This window comes from Phragmites australis, chromosome 15 (assembly GCF_958298935.1).
Source record: "Phragmites australis chromosome 15, lpPhrAust1.1, whole genome shotgun sequence".
Classification (NCBI taxonomy): Eukaryota; Viridiplantae; Streptophyta; class Magnoliopsida; order Poales; family Poaceae; genus Phragmites; species Phragmites australis.
In genome coordinates, this window is record NC_084935.1 from 6,934,706 (window position 1) to 6,961,125 (window position 26,420).

Genomic DNA, 26,420 nt, shown 5'->3' on the forward strand with positions numbered 1-26,420 from the left:
ATGTGGGTTTAGTGGGCATGTTTTGTTGTCGAGCAGCCCTGTGTGCTGCATCGCTGATCTTGGGGGTATGTTCAGGTTCTTATTTTCGAGTACCGGTAGTTTGTATGTTGGAACCTATTGTAATTTCATTGCCTATGCGTAATGAAATTCGGGACTTACCCGTTGTGGAAAAACACTGAATCTGTTGCTGCTACAGAAAATGACATTAGAAATTTGGAATTAACCTTGCACCTGATCACTATCCTCAGATCGATATCAAAGAATGCAACAGAAAAACCTATCAAACCTAATATGCTACTATTACCAGGCAGTATGTGCCAGATGATTCCAGGAGTCATGGAAACAAGCTCACAACTATCTATGCAGGCTAAGCAAGCCCCCCTTTTTTTTCAAACGCATTGATTTGGTTCCTCTACAAGACAGAAACATATGGGTACACAAAATTGAAAATTCTGCTTACAGCTGAATCTTCAGTCATACAAAGATTTGGCAGATTGAATCCTTGTCTTCTTGCATTTCGCTTTCTGGATCTTCTCCTCGGACTTTTCATTTTTCGATATGGCTCTGGCCACTGCTTTCATTTTCCTTGCATTTATGGACCTTTTTATCAGCACTCCTTTTTTTATTTTCCTGGTCAAGAGACAAAGAACTTGGATAAAGATATTTTCATCACAAACTGACAACATGTATCAAGCCACAACAAAGCAGATTACGAGGAAGACAGCTAGACCATGCCAGTATTCCAGAAGTGAAGCACAAATGCACATACATTACTGCAGAACATTTGCTGAGACCCTTCTAGCAATATATAATTAAACCTTTACAGGCAGTTTTGGAAGGGGGTAGGAGTCTACTAGTGAAATATGCATTAATTAGGCGGAAACAAATGTCAAATTAGCCTGACTTGGGTTGATATCTCGTCAACATTCGATTACTTCCCAAACTGACATGCGAATGTTCAGGAGACACTGATAAGAAGGTTTTTTGGATTGGTAGATCAAGCTGGTAAAACATTTGACCCTTTTGCTTGATGGATTTAGGCTATTTGGGCAAGAGAATATGAGTGAAATATACGGTACAGAAGACAATTTTCCGGATTTATATGGTAAAATGAGGAGTACCAACAAGTTTACAGTTTGCTTGTTAGGACAATCAGTCCGTAGCCGGTGTCAATGCCAAGTATTTTATTTTTGTTTAACCTTTGTCAACTTGACGTTTTCTCATCTACTTTCAATCAGCTCTGGCTTCTTTATTCAATTCATTTATCACAGAAAAAGATATCCGAACACCATGTGATTCGAATAACTAAAATGATTTCGTGTATATGGTTCTGATATTGCCAACAACCAAACGAGATTACTACTGCCTAACAACAATGAATCGACTCATTATAATAACATATTTCAGAATTCAGAAACTATTATGGTTAACGTGACTCCACAGACAAATGTGGAGGTAGTTCTTGCCCATGTGTTCCTTGTATAGAATTGCTTCTTCGACATGTATATAAAGATCATAGCAAGAACATTCACATAAATGCTGGAAGAACCCATCACATAGATCATATCAAAAGGAATCCCTACCTATGTTATCAAACTAATCAGCATAAAATGGCAGGATAAAAATTAGAATCCCATCACGCAATGACGTTGTTACAGATGTTGGTCGAATTCTACTATTCAATTACCGTAACTACCCGACAAGTTAATAATGACCACCCAGTGGCACTCTACCTGATCGAACTGAGTGCCGCCGATGACGAAGACGCCTGCTTCCCCTCGGATGTATCCATCGCTGCGGAACAACGAGGAGAAAAAAAGAACATTGGACCGGGCGATCTTAGAAGCGAAAGAGGAGAACACCAAGAAACCACCGAAACCTCTCAAAAAAATAGAAAGAAAGGGGGGAATTACGTTGCGGAGCTTCCGCGGCGATGGAGGCCGAGGGGCCTCCCTCAGAGGTGTCCATCGTGGTGGCGCCGCCGCCATTCTTGGCCTTGTTCTTCTTGTTCCGCTTCTTTGCCATGGCTGAGCGGTGCAGACTTGTCCGCTTCCGCCATCCTAGGGTTTCCCTGGGTCAGTGGTCTCAGAAGCGAAAGCTTTATATATATATAATGGGTGATTTTATTCGATTAAGCGTGAACACAACACAGCTAGAGACCTACAAAATAAAAGATAAAATAACCATAGGTTTCAGATACTAACACCCTTAAAATGCTCTGAATACCACTGCCAAGCTAGATCGAGAAAGCTGATGTAAATACTTCTCGTACCAACGAGATGAAGAGCATTAACTTTTTTGAGCCACTATAAACAGCGCAAAACGCTATTAGAACGATAAACATACCGGGCAACCTATTAGAAGGGTAGGATACGCCTTCTCATTTTAAAAGAAATAGAAACAACGACACCATCAAAAACTAACATGATAAACTAGCGGATCAAGAGCAAAAGAATCTCGTAGATTCCTCTACAACAAAGAATCTAAAGAAAAGCAAAAACATCGATGGATCACTTACTAAATCCACCAGAAGAAACTAAACTAACTTAGAAACTAAACTAGAAAGAAAATAAATTATTTCCTTCGTTTTTCAATACTTGACATTTTTGATCATTTTATTTGTTTTCAAATACTTATCACTTCACGTTTTTTTAGACGTAGTTTCTAATTTTATTCTTATAAAATATCTCTTACTCACCTATTTACAGTAGGTTTTAGAATATTTGGACTATTTTCTAAAGACACTTTTATCATTTTTCATTTTAAATTGATATTATCTTTGGTATATTTAATATGTATGTTTGATAAAAATAATAAGTAATGAAAAACGGGGGAAGCAAACTAGTCCACCAAGGAAAATAGGCCATCCTCAACCTTCGACGCCAACTGCACGTCGAGGCGAGGAGGCCGGCCGAGAATACCAACGTATGGCCTTGTTTGTCTCCGGAGTCGCTGGCTCCAGTCGCCTCTGGAACGGTCTCGGAAGCGAAAGCTGTTGCAGCTTGCGATTATAAGCTGCGAGCCTGCGACGTACAACGAGGCTTGCTGGTTATGGGCCTATGGGCCAAATCCGTCCGGGATGTGTGATGACTTTGGCTGGGCTTTATGCGTGTTTCCTGCCTTCCATGCTTGGCTTGGGCCTAACCCAAACTGTGCGCCAAACCATTTCCTTTTAATTTTCCCCTTTTATATTTAAGATAATTCCCGGTGCGCCTATGGCTATAAATTTTAACAAAATTCTCGATTATCACTGAAAAATCATAATCTCTCTCATACCACCACTTTATTTTTTCCTTTTTCTGTGTCATTGCCATCATAACGGAGTTGACGACAATAGCACATAAGATGAAAAAACTTACCTCGTTGGAGAGTCTCTGCCCTTCTTCCACTCCGTCCCGAAGACTAAGACCAAATCTTTCATCTCATGTGTGCTACTATCGTCATCTCTGTTGTGATGGCAACAGTGATGGCAACTGTATTTAAAGGATGAAAAAAAATAAATTGGTGATATAGGAGGGATATGATTTTCTCAGTGGCGAATCGATGATTTCGTTGATATTAAGTAGCACACAAAAAAATCTCTTTATATTTTTCTCAAGAGCATGTCAGTATTTTGAACATGTTTTGCAACGTACAGTACAACTTAATTTACACGCAGACACACAAAGCACACGTTTAAAAGTGCGCTTACGTGTGCACGAAGTACAGGTTCCATTGGAAGCATGAAAAATATTTACAGTTGGCGCCTGCCTCTTCTCTACAGATGTCCACATGGCAACCGGTTCTGAACCAGAAAGAAGACCACGACGACGACGACAGGGAGAAACAATCATGCAGGCGCCCCAGATCGTGTTGTCGCCTGCCCTCCTGAAGTCAGACATGTTGGCTGCGCGGCTGCCACGTCTGAGCTCGAACCTACGCCACGGTAGCTAAAAAACGTTTCTCGATCTTTCAGCGGTCCAGAGGGCAGGCACTGCGTTACAGTTTCATATACTCATCGGGTCATAAATACTAGTTGCTTTTAATTTTATATAATTTTTAATGTGTAATTTAATCATTATTTTTTATTAGAATATAGTTATAATATCTAATAAAAATATAATATTATAAAAATATATTTGAAGATAAATCTACACGTACGATTTTTGTGTTTTCAAACAAAATTTTAAAAAACTATTGATGGTCAAAATTTTAAAGTTTTAATCAGATTTTAATTAAAATGATAAGTATTTATAACTAGATAGAATATGATATATCAATGCATCACCAGATAACATCCTAGCCGTATGCATCATCAGATATTTTTTAAAAGAGGTACATTCAAGACTTACATAACCGACGCACAACTTACTCGCACCACACGTACATACACACGTATGCATGCATGTCCTTACACACGTTAGGAGATATTAGAGAACAATAGATCTTGGATGTGCGAAAAACATATGGTACTACTAAAGGTGCATCCGTGTATATCCTCAATCTGCTCGCATCTTGAAACAAATCCCAAACACAGGCGGGCACATGCGTGGAGCGGATCTCGAACGCAGGTGAGCTCATTGGCACTCTGGCGACCTTGCTATCGGAGCTAACGCTCGACCTCATGCATCACCAGAGATGATGAGGCAGAGATCAAAATCCTACGTACCTACGTGCATGCATGGCCGGCTGACAAATACGAGGCATATGTCCCAACCGACTCTTCCCTCCACCACCACCGCCTGCCCCGACGAAAACCGCAAGCGAGGACGACGCAACGCTGCCCGGTCACTCGGACGTACGCACAGCCGCCTCGCGTCCACTTGGTGCATGCGATCTAGTGCGCAGGCCTTCGGATGACCACCGCCATAACCAGGTCCTCCTGCCCACGAGTTCTCAGCCTCTCACCTGCCGTCTCTTTTCCTTCTGGCCCAGCGAGTGCGCTGCTGCTCCGCCATGCGCTGCGCTCACCAAACGGCACAAGCCGCGTCGCTTTCGTCTCGACCGACGCGTCACGATTGCCCGAGTTCACCAATCCTGGAGCAGCCTTTAGCCTGCAGATAACCGTGCATAGCTGAGTTGGTTAGGTATCACTAAGGTTTGAGTTTTATTCTTATCTTTAATTTTATTTAGTATATTTGTTTGAGTTTTTGCTTTTTAAAAATTAAAAATCCAAATAAATAGTCTGTTTTTATTGACTTCTATGTGTGGTTCTGATGAGTAAAAGTAATCTTTATTATTATAGAAGTTAGAATTAGTTTTTTCTAATTTCTATCAGCAACATGTTTCTAACAAAATAGTAATATGTAGAAACTCAATCAAACATATGCTTAAACGTGTACTAGATGTATCTATATGTATATATGCAAGTATAAGTGTGATATGTTCATATATCTAAGAGTAAGTATGCGTCCGACCTATAAAAAAAAAGGAGAGGACGGATAGATAGCAGGCAGCGTGGTGCGCTTTCGGGGCTCCGGCACCCGCGCGCGCCACTGTGGACGCCGGCCGCGACAAGCGTAAACGGCAAAGCGAAGCATGCACCCGTCCGTGTCGTCTGAGTGGCCACGCAGCTGCCATGAAATCCACTTGAAGAAACCGCGGCGGAACGGTGCGCGATAGGGATATCTCCTGTCTTTTCCTTTTCTCCGTGACTTGTATTTCTTCCTGTCGTTTTCGTCTTGCATACTGTAAACATGGATCATCAATTCATCAAAAAACCTTAAACACAGATAAGGAAAAGGTTACCAATATAGGAGTAGTTTAATACTCCCCTTCAAATCAGGAGGGGGACACCCAACCAACCATACATCTAGAGAATTATACTAATCCGTTCCTTATTATTTTTAGAACAACGTGTATATATAACATGTACCTCTCAATCTCACTTCTACAATCTGCTATTGTCATGAGTGACGAAAAATTAAAAAAAAAAACCCTGCTATACTATCATATTACAAGTGTACTTACCTAGGATGATACTTTTTACTTGATTTGCTCGTTCTCTATTTTTGTGAATCTTGAAACGAAAAGTTTTTGTTCCTGTTGATATCACTTCAAAACTAAAGCGACTTGCCGTTTTTCTCCCGGTGCGCCCTCACTTGCAAGCAAGGCCTGCAATGATGGCGCCTCTCTCATGATCCTGACCGAGCTTTGCTACACCTAATCATTCGTTCAAGACGGCATTTGGGCTCAATGCCCATACGAGGTGCAGCAGTTCGTGTACTTGGCGCAGTTTCTTCATCATGAGGTGGCCACTATGATCTGTTGATCATTAAGCTAGTTAGTGGTAGATCAAAATATCTATTTCAAATAGATCATCTATTTTGTTGAGCCCAACGCTGTATTTTACTTTAGAACAGCCTAAAGGTTCAACATATAGTAGTAGTAAATTTGTCAAAATTCCTTAAAAAAAGTAAATTTATCAAAAGGTTTGTAGTAATAACAATGGAGTATCCTGTCACCAACCGCTTATTACGTGGAGTATTGTAACTGAATAAAGCATGGCTGGGAGTCGATACAATATCACATCTGATTTGTCGTTTGGAATTGAGAAATTTTAGGATGATCTAAAATTAATATGAGTTATTTATTTTTAGAGTCTAACGGTCCAGATTAGTCAGAATACTACTTATTTTTCACCGGTAATATAGGTAGTATATGTGAGTAGTATGGTAGTATTAGTGTTATTTTGGGAAAAAAATACGTGGCATTAAAATAATTAACTGCAGTTATATATCTCTAAATAGAGCAATATTTCATTGCCATTTTAACATTTTAATCTGCATTTAGCATGAGAGTTCATTTAATACCCATTATCTAGGGTTAGCGATCCGATATTTGCGGCGTTATCTTTCCATTAGCAAAAAGTATGGTGGGTAATTTAACAAAATTACCATAATTACAAATATCTAATTACGTGGATTATCAGATTAAATTTATACTACCTCATGTCTGTAGATAGTATAGACTACTGTGAAAAAGCTCTTGTAATTTGGAGCTTCGGATGGTTGGACCACCCTATCCATGGTGAGACATTGCGAGAACTGATGCTTGGCTGAGACGGCATCAGGAGCTAGATCGCCATCGCACCACTGCACGAATCCGACGACAGCCCTCACCTGGTCTTCCTCTTTTCGCCGCCTCGAGATCTGCAGCCGAGGACCGCAGGTCACGCATCATGGCATCATTGGCATGGGACCTGAACTGGACAGCGGCCAGGAGATCCGCGCTCGTGTGTTTCCCCGTCGCCGAGCAGCCAATCGAAAGCAGCTGGAGGACTGCAGCAAGTGCACCGGCAGCCTCGCAGGCCCATCACAATTCACAACACTTGCTGTGTGAGACGGTGAAGAGTGGAGACTGAGGAGAGCAATGCCCCTGCTCATGGTTCTGAAAAGGAAAAGCAGTGCAGTTACCAGAGCGATTAACTACTTTGCCTCCATGATCGCATCCTTAGCAAAAGCAAAGCAGACGCAAACAAAGCCAAAGACCTATTCAAATCACGGTCTCCAACAACATTTAACTACTCCAAAAGCATTCTTAGCCTCGATCTTTTGCCAAATAATCTCGAGTTCCTCGCGGCCCATTCTACGCACGGCATCCATGCAGGCAGCTCTGCCACACCCACGCCACTTGTCTGGTACCCGTCGCGTAACGGCCACGGGTCACTGCGTGTGGGCCTGCCTCACGCCACCCTATGTATGTATGTATGTATGTATGTATGGGCCTGGCATACGATGGCCAATGCGAGACGGAGATCCCTACACGTACACTACCGTATGCTCTGAAATGAATGCCATGACAGCCATGTCCCCTGCTTCGATCCTCTCCAGCTGCTCAGAATTTTTTGCACTGGAAACGAGCTGGTTGGCCATGAGGGTAGCTTTGACACTTGATTACTCCAAAGTACAATAACAATGTACTGTCACCGGCAGGAAGTTCAGAGTTACTGCCGCTTGCAGTTGCAACCCTTCAGGGATGTCTGGGAAAGGCAACTCTCATGATTATCTGGTGCTACATCTCTAGCACTATATTTATCAATCTGATGATTCTTTTATATATCTTATAATTTTTTTACTTTTCAATACAAATTTTAAGTAAATAAATGGTTTAATAGCTCATACGTGAGAAGGGCCAATATTTCTCCCTGCTGATGTTTGGTTCGGTTCCTTACGCTCGTTTGGTGGCCATAAAAACTCAGGCAACTAACGAGAAACTTGCGTCGTGTAGTTAATCCGAGTTATGAATGGCCAGCGTGTTTTCGTCTCCGCTTGCGTTGGAGATAACCGTGCTTGTAGCATTACGTCCGGCCTGTGACATTTACAGGAGACGGCCATGGAATTTCGCGATGCGGTACGTGCACCCTGATGAGTAGTATTACAGCAGCAATGCAGTACATTTACAGGATGTCTATATATCCATATATTATCTGTCAAAAAAGATGTTTCCTGCGCAAATGAGACCGTTTCGTTTGAAATCGCTTACAGAATAATGGTTCCAATAAAAATCATACGTCCCAGACATTGTTACCTGACACTCGTATCTAAATCTTTTTACCGAATCAAATATCTAAATTCGAGTTGGATTCAAAAACACATATCGAATTTTGAGTTATATTTCGAGCTCGCCTCCTCTAGTCCTCTGTATGAGAAAGAAAATGGGGATCGGGCTGCAGTTCTGGAAAAGAAGATGTCTTGTGTGAGAGAATTTTGGTATTTAGAAGAATTTTTTAATGTTGCAGCATGGAAAAAAAAGAGATCGATAAAAAACTCAAGGAGTTGGAATTGGATGAGAGTGTATTTTGGGTAACGGTGATAAATGGTAGTAGTATTATAGTAGTGACATATTTTTGGTATTTTGATAATCTGACTCTAATAAAATGGTAAGATAGCAATTTTTCCTAATAGTATACCACCTCTATTGACCAGAACACAAAACTATACTTTTTTGAGAAAATCATTTGTGGAAACAGGATATCGTTGGTCTGTCTTCCTATTGACTGTACTTTTTTTCTTTTGTCAAACAGAAGGTTCTCCCATGATATTTCATACATTATTTTTTATCTTTTGTCATAATAACAAAACAAGATTAACAATGACCAAATCAGCCGCTATTTTCAAAGAACACAAAGGAACAGAAATGGCTTTGTGTCAGAGCACTAACCTCCAGGGCAGTTGATTTCACAAAAAGAAAACCTCCAGGGGCAGTTGCGTAACTTCCCACCCTCGACCGAAGTCGTGGAGCGGAAGCCGCAGCCGCTCGCATCCAACGGTCTAAACCGGAGCCTCCAATCCGGAACGCCCACCCATCCGCCCTCCGTTCCGAGCAGGATTCACCGAAACGCCACTGTCCAGGCAGCGTAATTAGCGAGCAAGCCTAAGGGTATGGGCGTCATTTGTCTTGATTTGTCCTAATTTTTTTTCCCACTGCCTAAGTAACAGATCAAGGGAGGGGAAAAGGACACGGAGATATGGGGGAGGAGCGGAGGTTTGAAATGTGAGGGAGAAGCAAAAGCCCCCAGAAAATAATTTCGTTTTTGTTTTTGTTTTTCGATTTGGGAGCGGTTCGTAGTGGGCTCGCTGTTCTTGCAGCGGGGCGGCAGGAGGGGGAGGAATTATCCTGTTCCTCTCTAGTGCTATCTTCTGGATGCGTTTCCTCATGATTTCTTCGCCTTCCGCGTGCTGTTGCTAGTACGTACGCCAGCCCTTTGATTCGGCAGGCTTTGCTTTTTTGTTTCGGGTTCTTTCGCCAAAGATTGCAGCCTTCGCAGTCGCAGGCTTTTCTTCGCCGATTCCAAGCTTGGCCCGGCTATTTCCCCTTCAAAAAATCGCGCGAAGTTTGGGTTTTTAACCCGTTCCTTGGTGCGGGCTGCGCCGAAATTTGTTCTTGGCGCGTGCGATTGGTGCTAAGTTGAGGCCGGGAGCGTGGAGTTTCGAGGGATTTGTGGGGAAATTTTGAGTCTTTCCAGTGTCTGGGTCTGGAATTTGGGGTTTGAGGGGGTGCCACTTTTGAGCCCTTGGTGAGTCAGGGGCTCTTACGCCTGAAGTTAGCGCTATTTGATGCGAAATGGGGGAATTTCTGGTCACTGTGCTGTTCGGCTGTTGGATTTGGCGTGTTGGCGTGTGAGCCTTGGTCTAGGTCACCGGTTTGGGCTGGTGACTTGTTCATTTCCCTGGTGGTAATGCTGTCTGCAGCCGCCGTGATGGCACCAGCACCAGCTGCGCAGAAGAGCTCTCTCGAGGTCTTGCTCGAGACCATAAAGAAGCGCGACGAGCAGCCCAAGGATGCGCCTCCGGCATTGCCAGCCCGACCAACAAGCCGTGGCCGGCTGCCCACCACAAGACGACCGTCACTGCCTTCCGGGTTTAAACTTGAAAATGGTGTGGCGAAAGGCGCTGCTGCAGATATGATGGCGGTCGACAAGAAGCCGGATGTTGAGAGTGAGATTGCTGGGCTGGAGGCCAAGGAGGAAAAGGCGGTGAAAGGTCGCATCTTTGGTACTAAGAGGAAGTACCCTAATGCAGAAGTGCTGGAGGAGTCACCATATGTTGAGAAATTTCATGAAGAGAGGAAGGAGACGACAGTGTGTAAGGATCCCCCCTCTGTTTCCTCAACAACGGCAAAGATGAATGGGAAGCCAGGGTGTACAGATATCATGGATTATGTCCTCCAGAAGGTGAGAGGCTTGTTCAATCTGGAATTTGTAGGATTTATTTATCTATTTGTCATGTGAAGATGTGAAAGTAGGCTGAATACTTGCATATAAGTAGGCTGACTACTTGCTTTGACATGATGGCAAAAGCTTGCCTATGAGTCAACAAGAAATGTTAAATCAAATTGACGCTGACTCGTGTTTGCTTATATGCTGAATTTATACACCCGCTTGCTTGAAAGAATGAAAGCTGCTTCCATATGGTATCTATCAATAAGACTTCCATGTGAAGTTACAGTTTTATTTGGGTTATGCCGAACTCATCGTTGTTTAGCATTTAACAGTAGATGCAGTTAGTTGTTGCTTAATGCTTTTTCATGGTCAGGGAAGTGGGACTTCAACCAATTTGTCAAGTACATGCTTCAATACTTTGGCATGCTACTGTGATCCTTAGAAGTATGGATATTCGACGACTAGATTTTTTTTTCTGTAACCTTAGAAGTATGGATACTGGACAATCAGAATGTGTTGTTTCTTACAGCAGTATATGTATCAAGGAACTAGTTCTCTTATAAATGCTTTCCATTGATGATTTAAGTATGATGTCTTTAAGTTTCCATCATGTTTGGAAAAACCATTCGAAATCAAGTTCTGGACTTTTTATTTCAGAAGCTACGAGTTTGGTGTTCCTCACCAAATGCAAAGTGGGAGCTTGGACAGATTCAATCAATATCCGGAGATGATGCTGAAATACTTCTGGCTAATGGAAAAGTTAGTGTCTTATATTGCCATTATGGTATAGTTATCTGAGGAAACTCATGTATCATTCTTACTCATGGTTTTTTTTGCATAGGTTCTGACAGTGTCACCAGAAAGACTCTTGCCTGCCAACCCTGATATTCTCGATGGAGTGGATGATCTGATCCAGATGAGTTACTTGAATGAACCTACAGTTCTTTACAATCTGCAATTGCGATATTCTCGTGATCTGATCTATGTAAGCACTATGCAGGAATCTCATTATGCTATATATGGCCTAGTGTATATATCCTCATTTGCATTATTTGCTATTTGTAGACAAAAGCAGGACCTGTTCTGATTGCTGTCAATCCGTTAAAAGAAGTTGCACTCTATGGGAAAGCTTCCATCATGCAATACAAACATAAGATCAAGGATGATCCACATGTGTATGCAGTTGCTGATTTGGCGTTTAATGAGATGCTGCGAGGTAGGTTATAAAGAGAATAAAGGGTTTATACTGTTTGCAAGAATTGTCTTTTAATGCAACTACTGATACTCTGGGTCATTCTCTGCAGATGGCATAAATCAATCTATAATAATAAGGTTAACATCTCCTATCTACTTCATTTTAAACTCTGGTTACCTAATTTTTAATACGTTCTCTGTGTCCCTTGTCATATTTCAGTGGCGAAAGTGGAGCAGGAAAAACTGAGACTGCTAAAATTGCAATGCAATATTTGGCTGCTCTAGGGGGTGCTAGTGGAGTGGAGTCTGAGGTTCTTCAGACCAATACCATTCTGGAAGCGTTAGGGAATGCAAAAACATCACGAAACCATAATTCTAGCCGATTTGTGAGTTTATCTTAATGCAGAATTGTTATACTACTTTTCTTCAGTTAATTATTCTTTTGAATAATTCTTATGGTGCCACGATGATTTTGATGCAGGGCAAACTTATTGAAATACACTTTTCTGAAGCCGGGAAGATGTGTGGTGCTAAAATCCAGACCTGTAAGTCTTGTGTACCATTTATTGTTGGGATGTCTAGTCGTGATATCTTTGAACTTCCTGTTAACTTGTTTCCTTGGGCATGTATGTACCCTCTGACTGAATCTCATGGAGCAGTCTTGCTCGAGAAGGTACAATAGCTTCATACATTGCTAAAAACTCCATATTTTACTATTTCTGAAACGTCTAATATGCTGTGCCTTCGCATGCAGTCGAGGGTGGTGCAAAGGGCACAAGGAGAGAGGTCATACCATATTTTCTATCAACTGTGTTCTGGAGCTCCTCCCTTTCTTAAAAGTAATCATACAGTCACATTTGATGTGCTTATATTACAATTTGAAGTGTTACAATGGGTGCTTCTATGAAGGAACGAAAACACATGCCACATTGTGCTTATATTACGTGCTTATTTTCCTTTTAGCAGTGATATGTATAACTATCTTTCTTCATATCTCCTCCTTTCTCACTTTCTAATTTTGTTACATGCATATGCTTCTGCAGAAAAATTGTTTCTGAAAAGTGCCAATGACTACAATTACTTGAAGCAGAGTAACTGCTTGAGAATTGATGGTGTTGACGATGCTAAAAAGTTTTCAGTGCTAGTGGTAATGTTACTGGGAAATCCAAATAACTTCTCCAACCAAAGTTCTGCTGGTATATTATAGACTTATATTATCTTATTGTTATTTATGCTACTTTTTTTCATGTGCAGGATGCATGGGATACTATTAAGATATCTAAGGAAGATCAAATGAAATTGTTTTCTATGCTCGCAGCTGTCTTGTGGCTGGGAAACATTTCATTCTCTGTCATAGATAATGAAAACCATGTGGAAGTTGTTTCAAATGAAGGTACGATTTCCCTTCTCTATAATGGCCATTTGTTTCTTTTGGTGTATCCCATAGAAAGTGTCCCTAAAAACGCAAACATGTTAATCACATTATCTTTGTTCTGTGTTTGTGTCAAAAGTTGCTGTGGGTGTCTTTTGTCTTTTGCAGAGTTCACCGAATAACCTACATTGTTTAATGTGTTCACAGGGTTGGCTACTGCTGCAAAGCTATTAGGCTGCCCTGCCAATCAATTGGTGACTGCTATGTCAACTCGTAAAATCCGAGCTGGAAATGACAATATTGTTAAAAGGCTGACACTAACACAGGTATGTAATTACCTGGAAAATTTATCTGCATGGATCATTTATTGCTTATTGATTTCATCACTTGGGTTCGTATTTAAGCTTTCTAATTTCTCTAGGCCATTGACGCGAGGGATGCACTAGCAAAATCAATCTATGCCCATTTATTTGACTGGATCGTTGAGCAAATTAACCACTCACTTGGAATGGGGAGGCAATGTACATGGAGATCCATAAGTATTTTAGATATTTATGGGTTTGAGTGTTTCAATGTATGGAGTATTTTGTATTTTGTTTAATACTGGTTTACTTTGGCGATTCCTCAGTTCTAATATTTATTCGAACCATTACAGAAGAATGGTTTCGAGCAGTTTTGTATAAATTATGCCAATGAAAGGCTGCAGCAGCACTTCAACCGACATCTTTTTAAACTACAGCAGGAGGTAAGATTTTAACAGTTTCTTGGATTACTTGTATTAACATCAAAGGTGTGAATAATTATGATCTGTATTACATATGCTTTCTCCTGTAAGCCAATGTCAGGGTACATTGTTGTGTACTAAAGAAGTAAACAATCCTGCGAACTTTGCCACTTATGTCTTCACAACTAGGGCATGTGGTCAGATGCTGAAGTTGGTTTGTCTAACCTAGATATGCATGGTTCGATATGATCTGAATATGCCACAACATTTTGTTTTGTGTTCTGCCTTTCGAGTGATTATGTGCTTCCTTGGACAGAAACTTTGTGGGTGTCAAAATAGTTGCAATTTGGAACCAGGGTTCCAAATCTAAGTGGTTGCCAGCTATGATTGGTTACCAAACTTCCTCTAACCTACCGTGATTCGGAAAACCAGCCAACATTGGGTGTTATTTCATGGTATTTTAAACATTTGGTGATTATCAAAGGAGGAAACAGGACAACTTTAGTTTCTCTAGGAAACACAATAAGCTAGAAAACCATGGGAAGTGACTGATTTCTGCTGTGTCAACAAGGCCCATGATTTATACTTACTAGTTCCAATGTTTAGAACTCTGGCTGTGACTACTCATGATGTGATCCACTGTGCACATGACACCCTTAATCGTTTTAGGATCTATGTTGCCTGCATTATCTTTCTTTATGTAAAATTGTAGAGCTGCTTCCCTTGTTTTCATGTGTCTGCTCATGTATTCAGTTGCTTGAAGCTCTATACTTTTATCCTGTTGTGTGTACATGCTAAGTATGTTTTTTCCAGGAATACTTAGAAGATGGAATTGACTGGGCCACTATGGAATTTGTGGATAACACTGACTGCTTATCTCTCTTTGAGAAGGTATGCAGTGTTGTTTCATGCAATCCCTTTACATATGGACCATAACTTTGCTGTTTCTACATAGTTCGAATAATTTTTCGAGCCTGCTATTTATATGCATAAATTTTGTAGTTGCTTACCTGACATGTGCTGGCGAAACAGTATGTGTTTTAGCTCAATGTTCTATGGCCATTTAGTTTAATTCTCTTTTGCTTTCTAGTTCCAACACTGAGTTTCTTGCAGTAGAAACAGTTTATCACCAAATCTGTTGTACGTCGCCTTTCCATGACATCCAAGTTACTAGAATGCCTGAATTTCGAGCCTTTACAGCGGAAATGAGCATCTCCCAAGATAAAATGAGGAACAAAGTAGAACAGATGGAAACGTCCTTAAGAGTTAATCCATGTTTTTTCTAAAAGAAAAGTATAGATAAAAGGCTGTATTTATTGATGATTAAGTGTTATCTTTGAAGAAAACTATTCGGCTATCATGGTGTTGGAAAACCATGGATTAAGAGGAGTTAACCATGTTTTACAGATTAATACTGTAAGCTTCACTGATTTAAATTGTTTATATCTGTATATGTACTATTGCACATTACTTTTTTTGTTGCATTGCAGAAACCTCTAGGGCTATTGTCATTACTGGATGAAGAATCTACATTCCCAAAGGCAACAGACCTTTCCTTTGCTAACAAGCTTAAGCAGCAGTTAAATGGTAACTGACCTTTCCTTTGCTAACAAGCTTAAGCAGCAGTTAAATGAGGAACAAAGTAGAACAGATGGAAACGTCCTTAAGAGTTAATCCATGTTTTTTCTAAAAGAAAAGTATAGATAAAAGGCTGTATTTATTGATGATTAAGTGTTATCTTTGAAGAAAACTATTCGGCTATCATGGTGTTGGAAAACCATGGATTAAGAGGAGTTAACCATGTTTTACAGATTAATACTGTAAGCTTCACTGATTTAAATTGTTTATATCTGTATATGTACTATTGCACATTACTTTTTTTGTTGCATTGCAGAAACCTCTAGGGCTATTGTCATTACTGGATGAAGAATCTACATTCCCAAAGGCAACAGACCTTTCCTTTGCTAACAAGCTTAAGCAGCAGTTAAATGGTAACTCTTGCTTCAAAGGTGAACAGGAAGGCACTTTTAAGATTTGTCATTATGCTGGAGAGGTTGGTGAATCCTCATGTTTATTTATCGTTCTGTTATTTTTGATCTCCAACATTCTCCACATCTGTAAACTTGCCCATGCAACCATCAGTTTAATTCATTTGCTGTTGAAGCTCTTATATTCTATATGCAACTTGATAACTGTATTAATTGTGATTCCAGGTGACATATGATACAGCTGGGTTCTTGAAGAAGAATAGAGATCCATTGCACTCTGAGTCAATCCAACTACTCTCGTCATGTAAATGTGAACTTCCGAAACATTTTGCCTCTGTCATGGTTGCTGATTCTCAGAACAAATCAAGTCTTTCATGGCACTCAGTTATTGATACACAAAAACAAAGTGTTGTCACCAAATTTAAGGTACAGATTCTATTCATTTATGCTTTCATCTTATCAGATGATATCATAGGAGAATGGTTCTCTAGATCTCTATGTTTTAGTTATATAATGTGTATTCACTTTCTTGGTAGTGCCTTTTGTCATCCTCCATAACACCATAATGCATGCTCCTGTTATTGTTTCTGTAAAGTTGGATTCCATTTAGCCATCTCAATGCTCTGTTATGTATTCAGGTTCAACTGTTCAAGCTGATGCAGCAGTTGGAGAGTACGACTCCTCATTTTATTCGATGCATTCAGCCAAATAGCAAACAGCGCCCCAGGTTATTCGAGCATGATCTTATCTTGCACCAGCTTAAATGCTGTGGGGTGCTTGAAGTTGTAAGGATATCAAGAACGGGCTATCCAACTAGGATGACTCACCAGCAGTTCGCTGAAAGGTTGCTATTTCACAGAATCCGATTTCACTAATATAATTGCTTATTTTGTTGAATACTGTATGCCACCGGACTTACAACTTGTTATACAATATTCAGATATGGATTTCTTCTCTTGCGTTCTGTTGCATCTCAGGATCCACTTAGTGTTTCAATTGCTGTACTACAGCAGTTGAATATCCCCCCTGAAATGTACCAAGTTGGCTACACAAAGTTGTTTTTCCGTACAGGACAGGTACAATACAAGGACCATTCTAACCTTTTGATCCTAGTCTTGACCCTCAAGTAGAATACAAAAGCTTGATAGTTTGGCCAACTTTACTTTGCAATAATATCTATTCATATTTATGGATGTGGTTTGTTATTCTTGATTATTCTGTAGGTTGCTGCTGTGGAAAATGCTAAAAAGCAGATGCTCCATGGAACCCTCTGTATTCAGAAACACTTCCGCGGGTTGCATTCTCGACAGGGATATCAGGGTCTGAAGAAAGGAGCAATGACACTGCAGTCATGTAATGCATTTTTTTTGCTTTTATTTTTTGTTCAAAACATTCCTAAATCCTAATTTTTTTGACCTTCTAGCATGTGGATATTTTGGAATTAAATGTATTCTTCCTGTTTCAGTTATAAGCTGGCAAATGCTGGCTATTTTGTTTAACTCTTCTCCCTTGCCAATCTGCAGTTATACGAGGTGAAAGAGCAAGAATACACTTTGATCGTCTTGTCAAGAGATGGAGGGCAGCTGTTCTCATACAGAAGTACACTAGGCGTCGACTTGCAGCTACCATGTTTAATGATCAATTGAATCAAATCGTTCTTCTACAGTCCGGTAATTTATGCGATATGAAGGCCTAGTGACGTCATAATGCCCTAGAGTAGTGGATCTATCTAATCATATGTTTCCATGTGTTTCTGTAGTGATGCGTGGGTGCCTGGCCAGGAAGAAATACAAGTGCCTGCAGAATGAGAAGGGGTCAAAGGTCAGTCGCAACAAAGTTCAAGGGGACGTAAGGAAGAATAGTACAGAGTCGAGGATATGTCATGTGAGTTGCATACTTTTATTTGTTCCGACCTTACAATGCTCTAGTTGCATACTGATTTCATCCAGTACTGGATCAGTAGTACATAATCTGAAAGATTTGTTACTGCTAGTAGACAATCTTCATCTGCAATTATCGTGAGCGGGGTTGGTCACTATATTTATTTCGTTACCAACCTCTGAGCTACTGAAATTTTTATTGTTTGTTATATCCGATTGTATTTTTTGAAAATCGAGAAGTTTTCCCTGTACAAGATATGGAGTCGATTCAACTGTGTAACACGTAAGCGTCAAAGGTATAGCAGATCCTAATTTTAGCATCCAATGGCAGGAAACGAATGGGCATCATCCTCAACAGCCAGTCATCACAGAACTTCAGGGGCGTATCTCGAAAGCTGAGGTGGCATTGCGGGATAAAGAGGAAGAAAATGTAATGCTGAAAAAACAATTGGAACAATATGAGAAGAAATGGTCAGAATATGAGGCCAAAATGAAATCTATGGAAGAGGCATGGAAGAGACAGCTCTCTTCTCTGCAGGTAAATCATCTATATTGAATCTATATTTTTATTTTTATTTTTCTGTTTGCTTGTATTATTATTTAAGGCAATGGATAAACATTTTTTGAAACATGAATTCATCTATTAGAGGATGATAGTGTTCCAACATGCCTCCTAACGTGATGATGACCTATGAAGCTATTCAAGAATTTTCCATTGATGTGTTAAAACAGGTCCTGAACTGAAGAACAATTACTCTGATATTGAATTTAGTCATGCACTACCAAGCTACTTTAGAAGTTTGAATTGTTAGAAAAGAGTTATATATAATTATGTGGCATGCAATAATGTTTTCTTGCATTATCTTTGAGAAGACGTGTTCCTTTGGATGTGATTCTTTGTTTTCCTTTCAGCTGAGCCTTGTGGCGGCTAAGAAGAGCCTAGCTTCTGATGACGTGGCCACCGGAGCAGCTAGGACTGATGCTGCTCCAACACATGCTCAGTATGACTCTGAAGATACATTGTCCACAGGGACCCATACACCTGAAGTGACAGAGTTGAGACACCAAAACTACAACCCTGAATCTAAAGTGTCAGCAGGAAATTCAGATAGGCGAGTAAATGCTGTGAATCACTTAGCAAAGGAGTTTGAGGACAGGCGGCAAGTGTTTGAAGATGATGCTGGCTTCCTTGTGGCAGTCAAGTCCGGTCAGGTTGGTTCAAATATGAACCCTGATGAGGAACTCCGGAAGCTCAAGGACCGCTTTGCTACATGGAAGAGGGATTACAAATCTCGGTTGAAGGAGACGAAGGTGAATCTTCAGAAGGTCGGCACTCATGATGAAAAATCCCGGAAAAGATGGTGGGGGAAGAAGAGCTCAAAGTGAACGTGCAAGATAAGCTCGGATCTTGCCCCTACATTTTTCTGCCATTGGGTCAAGGAAAGTGACCAAGAATGGCAGGGCAGGCGAGAAGAAATCATCCCGGTTCTTCTCTTCATTGCAAGCCTGAGGAAATGATGATGAGCTCCACCGTCGGTGGCGGGTGCTGTTATTCGTCCAGTGTTGAGAGTTTCAAAAGGTTCATATAGGTGAAGCAAGAGGTCTGTACATGTATATTGGTCCTCAGTTGTCATTGTATGTATGTAGAACGATAAACCTGAAATATGGAAGGGTAATTAAATACAGATAATCCGCCATGAGCGAATAGAGATGCGAGAGCAGTACTGTAAAATGTGTACAGTGAGAACTGTTCAAATGTGCAAGGCATTTTACTCCGTTCTCCTTAGTGCTCACTCTGAAAAAGCTATGTTTAGCAGTTGCACCACAGTTTGCAAAGATTCTGAATTTCTGCTTCTGCGGTCTCTTCTTGACAACTTAGCGAGGTATTCTGTAATATCATTTCTGTGAATTACTCCCAATTGAATCCTGAGTTTGGAAATATGTTTCTCTGATTAGCAGTGCTTCGAATTCGATATTGTTTCCAGGCAGCTTTTATTTGTCAGAATAGTTGCAACTGAAATGGAAGGAAGCTACTAAATGGATTATAAATCAGCACATCAACCGTTTCATGAGCACACATGTCACAACTGACAACTGACACAGAGCACACTTGCATGGAAGATCAAAAACCCTCCAGTACGTTCCTGAATTCTGAGATCACAATGCTTTCATTCATGGTACAAATACAAATGTAATGCCACAAACGAGTAGTGTACAATGGCGGCACCGTCGTCTAGCTTAAGACCCTGGCGCGAACTTGGTGGCGTAGACCCACGCGTTGTTGGCGACGGGGTCGTCGAGGTGGTCGAGCAGGTTCTCCAGGGGCCCCTTGCCGGTGACGATGGCCTGCACGAAGAAGCCGAACATGGAGAACATGGCGAGGCGGCCGTTCTTGATCTCCTTGACCTTGAGCTCGGCGAAGGTGACGGGGTCGTCGGCAAGGCCGAGCGGGTCGAAGTACTGGCCGCCGGGGTAGAGGTTGTTGCCCTCGCCGACGCCGTCGAGGCCGTTGATGCGGAACCCCTCGACGAGGCCCATGAGGATGACCTGGAAGCCGAGTACGGCGAGGATGCTCTGCGCGTGCACCAGGTTGGGGTTGCCGAGGTAGTCGAGCCCGCCCTCGGAGAAGATCTGCGCGCCGGCCTTGAACCAGACGGGCTCCTTGAAGTCCACGCGCACCCACTTCTCGAGCACCTCCGGGGTGATGCACCCGAGCGCGCCCAGCATCGCCCACCGCCCGTGGATCACCTCCAGCGCCCTGTTCCGCGCGAACGCCTCCGGGTCGGCGGACAGGCCGGCGGTGTCCCAGCCGTAGTCGCCGGGGAACTCGCCCGTCAGGTACGACGGCGTCTGCGCCGAGAAGGGGCCGAGGTACTTGACGCGGTCCGGGCCGTACCACAGCTCGTTGCTCTGCAAACGTGCCGTGGACACTAGTTGGTTAGCGCTCAGCTCCAAAGAAACGTGTCATGGACTGATACTGTGGCCAAGTGGTTCGTGGCGCCTGGCGACTTACCATGGTGATCCGGCCGCTGGCGGCGGCGGCGACGTCGCGGAGGGGGCTGGCACTGGCGGCGGTGCGGCCCTGGCCGAGGAACAGCGTCTTGGCGGAGACGACGCGGGAGGTGGCGGCCATGATCGTCGACGCCATCTGCTGCGGCTCCGGATGTCTGGGCTAAGCAAAGGCAGTACCAGCGTTAAGATTTGTGAGGGGTTACGTGGACGTATTTGTAGCACTAGTGTGTTTTGTTGCCGGGGAGAGGCGAGCTCAAGGGGAATGGCGATTGGAGCGGCGGTTGTGAGGTGGAGATTTCTGGATTTGGTTCCGGCCAATCATGGCGAGCCACTGGATTCTGGAGGTGCGGCGGTGCCACCTCGGATGGCTCCCTATCCAATGCTGCACCACAGGGTCCACAGCGTTACGTGCCACGGGTCTGGGCCGGGCTGCTGCAGAATTCTGGAAGCCCAACGCTCTAGTCTAGTGCATCCACCATCCTACTACTCCTGGTGCTGAGCGCTGATGGATCGCAATCCAAGCTCGCCCGCGAGCGTGCGTGGGGCGCAGCCGTCCCAAGTCAGGAGACCGAGACCGAGACGAACACGAGTTCGTAGTACTAGCACACATTGAAGATCCGATCAATAAAAAAAAAAAAGCTGAACCTCGCGTTCGCTTTTGCACTACCACCATCGGTACGTCGCGATCGAGCAAGCAGTGGCTATTCGGCCAACGCATCAGGCGAAGATGAAGCCCAAGATGAGGACGAGGCTGCCCCGCTCAGCTGCTTCGGAGGCGGGCACGCGCGCGTCGTGGACGAGGATCAGAGTACGCGCGAGCTAGCCGAGATCGCGGCCAGAGTGGCGAGGATCGACGAGAGTCTCGCAGAGATGGCTCGCGGCGTGGCGGACGTTCGCCTACATGGAGCGGGCTTGGGAGGAGCTCGAGCGGCTGCTCCCCGAGATCTTCCGGTACCGGTCGCGGTGGGACAAGTTCAGAGACGCGTTCCGCAGCGCCGGTGACCCGAGATGACGACGGCGTGGTGACGGTTGAAATGATGAGTCCCTTTCTTCGGAACTTTTTATTTTATTTTTTTTTCTCCACTGCGCGGACTTCTTCCGAACTTCTTATCGATGGATGGTTGATCGATTTCTCAGAACAGATCAGTACGGCAGTACCTTCGTGTTTAGAAATTGTTGCCGGTGCCTGGAGAGTCCCTTTTCTTTCTCCTTTTAGTTCGATCTTTGGTTGTAAGGAGTACAATACATAAAGCAGCTAGCTGCAGGAATACTGCTCTAGTTCATGTATTGACGAGAACATCTCCGGTGCTCCTACGGTCCTACCCCTTAGTACGCTCTAGTGCTCCCACACTTCAAAAGGTGATGAAAATGGTCATGAAAAAATTGCGATTGGATGCACATTGCGGCATATGAAACCATACATTGTCACTTGTCTCAACACCAAGATAGTCGGTCTAGCGCAAACTATCCTTGTAGCACATTTTTATGTTTGACATCATGAATGGAGAAGTGGATCGTTAATCTTTCCCTATATCGAAGTTCAAAAGTCCGTACTTTTTTGTTCTCTAAATTCAATAGACTAAAAAATTCAGAAGTCTATATCTTCAATAAAACAGATGAAAAACAGTAGAAACTAAAACTACAGATATTCCCGTCATGGGCCAGCTACGATCGAATCTAAGGAGGGAAATGTAAGGTAAATTGGTGGCGCTTTTGTCGGCCAATAAAATTGGGCGGATTGGGAATCCTTCATCTCCAAAAATTTGCGAGGGCCCTGTGCCTCTGGTGGCTCTGGCAGGCATGGACACAGGAGCACAAACCTTGGTAGAGATGGAAGTCCCGTGCGACGACACCGACCGCAAGCTTTTCGCAGCAGCAACGACGATCACCCTTGGGGACGGGAAAAAGGCCCTGTTTTGGCACAGTGCATGGCTGAACGGCACAGCTCCAGACGCCCACCTCTGAGGTGCCATCTCCCCGCGGTGATGCGAAGCCTGATGCCTTTTCCTCTCCCCCATGTAATCGTCCAGTAAAATTCCGTTTGGGCTATGTATGTAATCATCTAAACCGGTCCGGTTCTGGTCCTCCATTAGGATCTTAATGGAAAATTCAGGTGGGGACATGTCTCCTCCGGTTGACCATAAAAAAACTCCGAAGTACCTTGCGCCAACCCTCTTCCAAATATCTAAGAAGAAAAACAAAGCGGTCACGGCTTGTTCAAACGTCGGGCCGGTTGGGTTTCGGGCTGGGCTTTGAAAAGCCTGACAGAAAACCCATAGATTCGAGCTTGACGTCGGGCCAAGTTGCTAAGCCTGAGTCTAGTCTAAGATTGAGTTTTTTCGATCAGGTTCGGGTTTTTTGGGTTTTTTTCAGGCCAGGTTGGGGTTTTCAGGTCTTGGGCCTATTTTGAAGCCTGAGTCTGGCTCGACTGGAACTGTGAGCCTATGTTTTGAAGCCCGAGTTTAGCCCGTGCACTGGTCGAATATGGTTCCTCGGGCTGGATTGCCCATAAATAGGCTTACAGCCAACCGAGCCCTCACCGACAACTCATGGATGAGGGATTAAAACCTGGTGGCCATAAGCTCGCCACGACACCTAGCAGAGTTCGTCGCTCTTTGGAAACATACAATTTTTTTTTTCAAACATGCAAGTTGAAATGATCCAAAAGCATTATCATATTTTTTATAATCAATTATGTCTTAAATTTTACGTCTTAATCCTTCATAAAAACATGCCATTGTAGCCTCTTCGTTCTTAATAATATGACAACGCAACATATTAATCTGTAGCTCCTGATAATATTCTTCTATTGATCTATTGCCTTAGTTTAAACGTTGTAATTTCTTACATAAGTCACGTTTAAAAGAGGTTTGAATAAATCTGTTACGCATAGCAACCTTTAAAGTATCCTATGTTGTATGCGTTAACCCATTGTTGCATACCCTATTCCATCAGATGATTGCAAAGTTTTTAAATTCACTAGTGACTTACCTAACTTTATGTACCTCAGGAACTAAGTGAGCATTGAATTTATGTTCTACCATCATCTCTCAATCTAGATACATTTTAGCATCATAAATACCCGCAAAAGATGATATGATAAACTTAACTTTAGCAAATGGATCATCATTAACATGTGGATTATGTTGCTGAAAATTATTACTTCTCATACCTTGTCGATTGAAGTTAAGATGGTTCTTTTGGCGTGCATCTTGGGTAGCAAAAACAGCATTGGCCTTGTGTTCTTGCTTCAAAATTTCATCATCCAGGACGAATTCCTCATGTTCATGGGCTGCACCATGAGGATCTACACGTCCATTGTTCAGTGGCTGATTGACCAATCTATCAAAACATGTATTAAGCATTGCAATACTATCGCTGAGTCGTTGCAATGTAGTATTTATTTCTGCAAGCTTCTTTTCAATACCGTCATTAAATAGCACAGTGATGTTCATCCAACACCATCGTGAGTTCTTGCCTCAAAACATACTTTACACATCCGATATTTCTCCTGCCATGATTAGTAACAAATAGAAGACAACAAAAAATTATTATCCCGATCAACTACTAGGTGATGGAGGTGGAATCACACACTCTCAAGCGTCTTACCATGCTCTTGCAAGTATTCTTACCAATCACAACAGGTGGCACAATCGGTGGCTAGTTCGTGATACCTTTTCAGATGCGAGTGAGGTGGTTGCAAGGGGAGAACTGTTCTAATCAAGAGAATGTGGAGCTCACACAAGCAATATTTAGTAGCAAGGAATAGTAATAATGAAATCAGATTAGCAAAGCTGAATAAAAATCTATAGTACTCATTATAGTTGCTGGCCCGAACGTGTTCCTAGAAGTAACTCAAGAAAGCTGGAAGATATGGTAGATACAAGTACAATGGAACAAAAATTCGCAAAGCAAGCTGAATTCTTTTTCTTTCTTTTTCTTTCTGAATTTTTTTTACTCTTTTTTTTTGGCACTTTTTGCTTTTTTTTTTTGCGAATGTGACGCAAGCTCAAAACTCTTCTACTATATTTTCTAAGTTTAAGGGGGTGAGTGAGTCACAAACTTTTTCCGGAAAGTAGGGGTATAAAAGTAATAAAAAGATACCCTCTCTCTCTGAACTTTGGCTTGCTCTATTTCGACTATGGAATTGCTCATCGGATTGATTATGTTTGGCAAGTCACGATATGATGGTGTGTGGGGGTGTCCGAGATCAACCAGAAACAGATAGACTCCAACTAGGTTGTAGGGCGAAAGCGAGGAGGTGGTCGAATCCGAGTAGGTGGTCGAATCCGAGTAGGTGGTCGAACCTGACTAGGTGGTCGAACCTGAGTAGGTGGTGGAAGCGACTGGTGACACGATCTCGGCCATAGCAGACAAAACATTAATTGCAACAGATGCAGCCAAGGGTAAGCTAAGATACACGATGACTAAATCAACAAAGACTCGACGCTAGAAACTAGAACACGATGACTAGACCAACAACAAAGACACCAACGATGGACTCGAACTCAAAAATGCGAAAACAGAAATCAAAATTGCGAGAAGGCTCAAAGTGGTTTGGACATCGGAAGAACTAAAATCTAAATATTTTTATAGGGTAATTTTCTGGACTCTAGGTAATAGAACACGACTAAACAAAAAGGGGATAAATGAGATTACCTAACGTGCAACTAAATCTCTGATACCACTTGATGGGAGCGTTGCCCGATCTTCCCAAAAGGTAATGTAATAAGTCGATTTGATGGAGTTTCGATGTTGATGATCTAAAAGCTCTGATCAGAACAGATCGAGAATCCTTGTAACCACTACATCACTACTTTATAGTTATCAAATGTACCAAAGCGTGGTTGACCTTGTCAAAAAGGTTTTTTTCCTGCAAACGAATCAAGAACTCAAGCAAAAACACGATAGATGTAATTTGAATATTACTAATTACCAATAAAAAACTCAAAGTTGAGATTTCACAAACTGATATAGCAACCTGGCACCCGTCGTTGCATGCGCCGCACCGTCGCTCAGTAATTTCCCCTCCGTCGACACCGCCTTCGTGCGTTGTCACGCGCACTAGTTGCGCACCGACCGCGTGCTTGTCGGTGCACTCCCAAAGTGGGCCGGTGCTACTGCTGACAGCACGTGAGACAGAGAAGGATTATGGAGCTACACCAGCGGCATCGTGTGGAACACGACGTGTACAACAGCCGCCGTCTCGTCGTCCTGCTTGCCGCGGTGGACTCGCCAACGCGCCAGCGAGGATAGGTGGTGCCAGGGAGGGGCGGAGCACCACACCATGCTGCCGGCCGCCGCACTGCGCGTGCGCTCAAGCATTTCGGTGAGAGAGAAGAGAGTGGGGAGGAAGTATCGAGAGAAGTCGAGAATGGTGGTAGAATCGGGATTCAACGAATAATTATTTCATACTTGCTCAAGGGGCTATATGCAAACACGCTACATGTGAGATCTGATGGTATGTATCAATCTGAGGAGGAATCGGACGACTGGATTTGCGAGTGACGTGGGATGGCTCTTTTGCAAGATTTCTGTCGCAAATTCGGTTATAGAGATATAACAGGAGAAGCCATCGTCCCTTTGCTTCTTTTTTTTGGTTTCTAGC

General features: G+C 42.6%; 3 protein-coding genes across 3 annotated transcripts; 1 reads left to right on the forward strand and 2 right to left on the reverse strand.

Annotated features, from left to right (window-relative positions):
* Positions 1-267: 267 nt before the first annotated feature.
* On the reverse strand, positions 268-2,053 carry LOC133891915 (uncharacterized). Its single transcript, XM_062332625.1, has 3 exons — positions 1,914-2,053; positions 1,734-1,794; positions 268-630 (listed from the first exon to the last, which is right to left on the reverse strand). Exons 1-3 carry the CDS (start codon positions 2,023-2,025, stop codon positions 471-473), a joined length of 333 nt encoding a protein of 110 aa, XP_062188609.1. The 5' UTR covers positions 2,026-2,053; the 3' UTR covers positions 268-470.
* A 7,369-nt stretch (positions 2,054-9,422) lies between these two features.
* Positions 9,423-19,622, forward strand: LOC133892577 (myosin-3-like). The gene is made up of 24 exons (XM_062333433.1): positions 9,423-10,654; positions 11,300-11,401; positions 11,484-11,627; positions 11,708-11,858; positions 11,947-11,974; positions 12,057-12,222; positions 12,318-12,381; positions 12,496-12,509; positions 12,591-12,675; positions 12,880-12,983; positions 13,091-13,229; positions 13,416-13,534; positions 13,630-13,782; positions 13,864-13,953; positions 14,746-14,823; positions 15,827-15,985; positions 16,146-16,346; positions 16,559-16,764; positions 16,861-16,996; positions 17,144-17,273; positions 17,444-17,590; positions 17,680-17,804; positions 18,132-18,338; positions 18,713-19,622. Exons 1-24 carry the CDS (start codon positions 10,160-10,162, stop codon positions 19,184-19,186), a joined length of 3,717 nt encoding a protein of 1,238 aa, XP_062189417.1. The 5' UTR covers positions 9,423-10,159; the 3' UTR covers positions 19,187-19,622.
* Positions 19,623-19,917: 295 nt separating this feature from the next.
* On the reverse strand, positions 19,918-21,023 carry LOC133892576 (chlorophyll a-b binding protein of LHCII type III, chloroplastic). Its single transcript, XM_062333432.1, has 2 exons — positions 20,814-21,023; positions 19,918-20,710 (listed from the first exon to the last, which is right to left on the reverse strand). Exons 1-2 carry the CDS (start codon positions 20,946-20,948, stop codon positions 20,039-20,041), a joined length of 807 nt encoding a protein of 268 aa, XP_062189416.1. The 5' UTR covers positions 20,949-21,023; the 3' UTR covers positions 19,918-20,038.
* Between the last annotated feature and the right edge of the window lie 5,397 nt (positions 21,024-26,420).

Bases quoted from the DNA above. Each gene is read 5' to 3' on its own strand.
- LOC133892577 (XM_062333433.1), top strand. From the start codon at position 10,160: ATGCTGTCTGCAGCCGCCGTGATGGCACCAGCACCAGCTGCGCAGAAG. The intron at 11,402-11,483 runs GTTAGTGTCTTA...TTTTTTGCATAG, and splicing joins TACTTCTGGCTAATGGAAAA to GTTCTGACAGTGTCACCAGA. The intron at 13,230-13,415 runs GTACGATTTCCC...ATGTGTTCACAG, and splicing joins GGAAGTTGTTTCAAATGAAG to GGTTGGCTACTGCTGCAAAG.
- LOC133892576 (XM_062333432.1), bottom strand. From the start codon at position 20,948: ATGGCGTCGACGATCATGGCCGCCACCTCCCGCGTCGTCTCCGCCAAG. The intron at 20,711-20,813 runs GTAAGTCGCCAG...GCACGTTTGCAG, and splicing joins CCAGCGGCCGGATCACCATG to AGCAACGAGCTGTGGTACGG.
- LOC133891915 (XM_062332625.1), bottom strand. From the start codon at position 2,025: ATGGCAAAGAAGCGGAACAAGAAGAACAAGGCCAAGAATGGCGGCGGC. The intron at 1,795-1,913 runs GTAATTCCCCCC...GTTGTTCCGCAG, and splicing joins CGCCGCGGAAGCTCCGCAAC to CGATGGATACATCCGAGGGG. The intron at 631-1,733 runs GTAGAGTGCCAC...TCTCTTGACCAG, and splicing joins GCGGCACTCAGTTCGATCAG to GAAAATAAAAAAAGGAGTGC.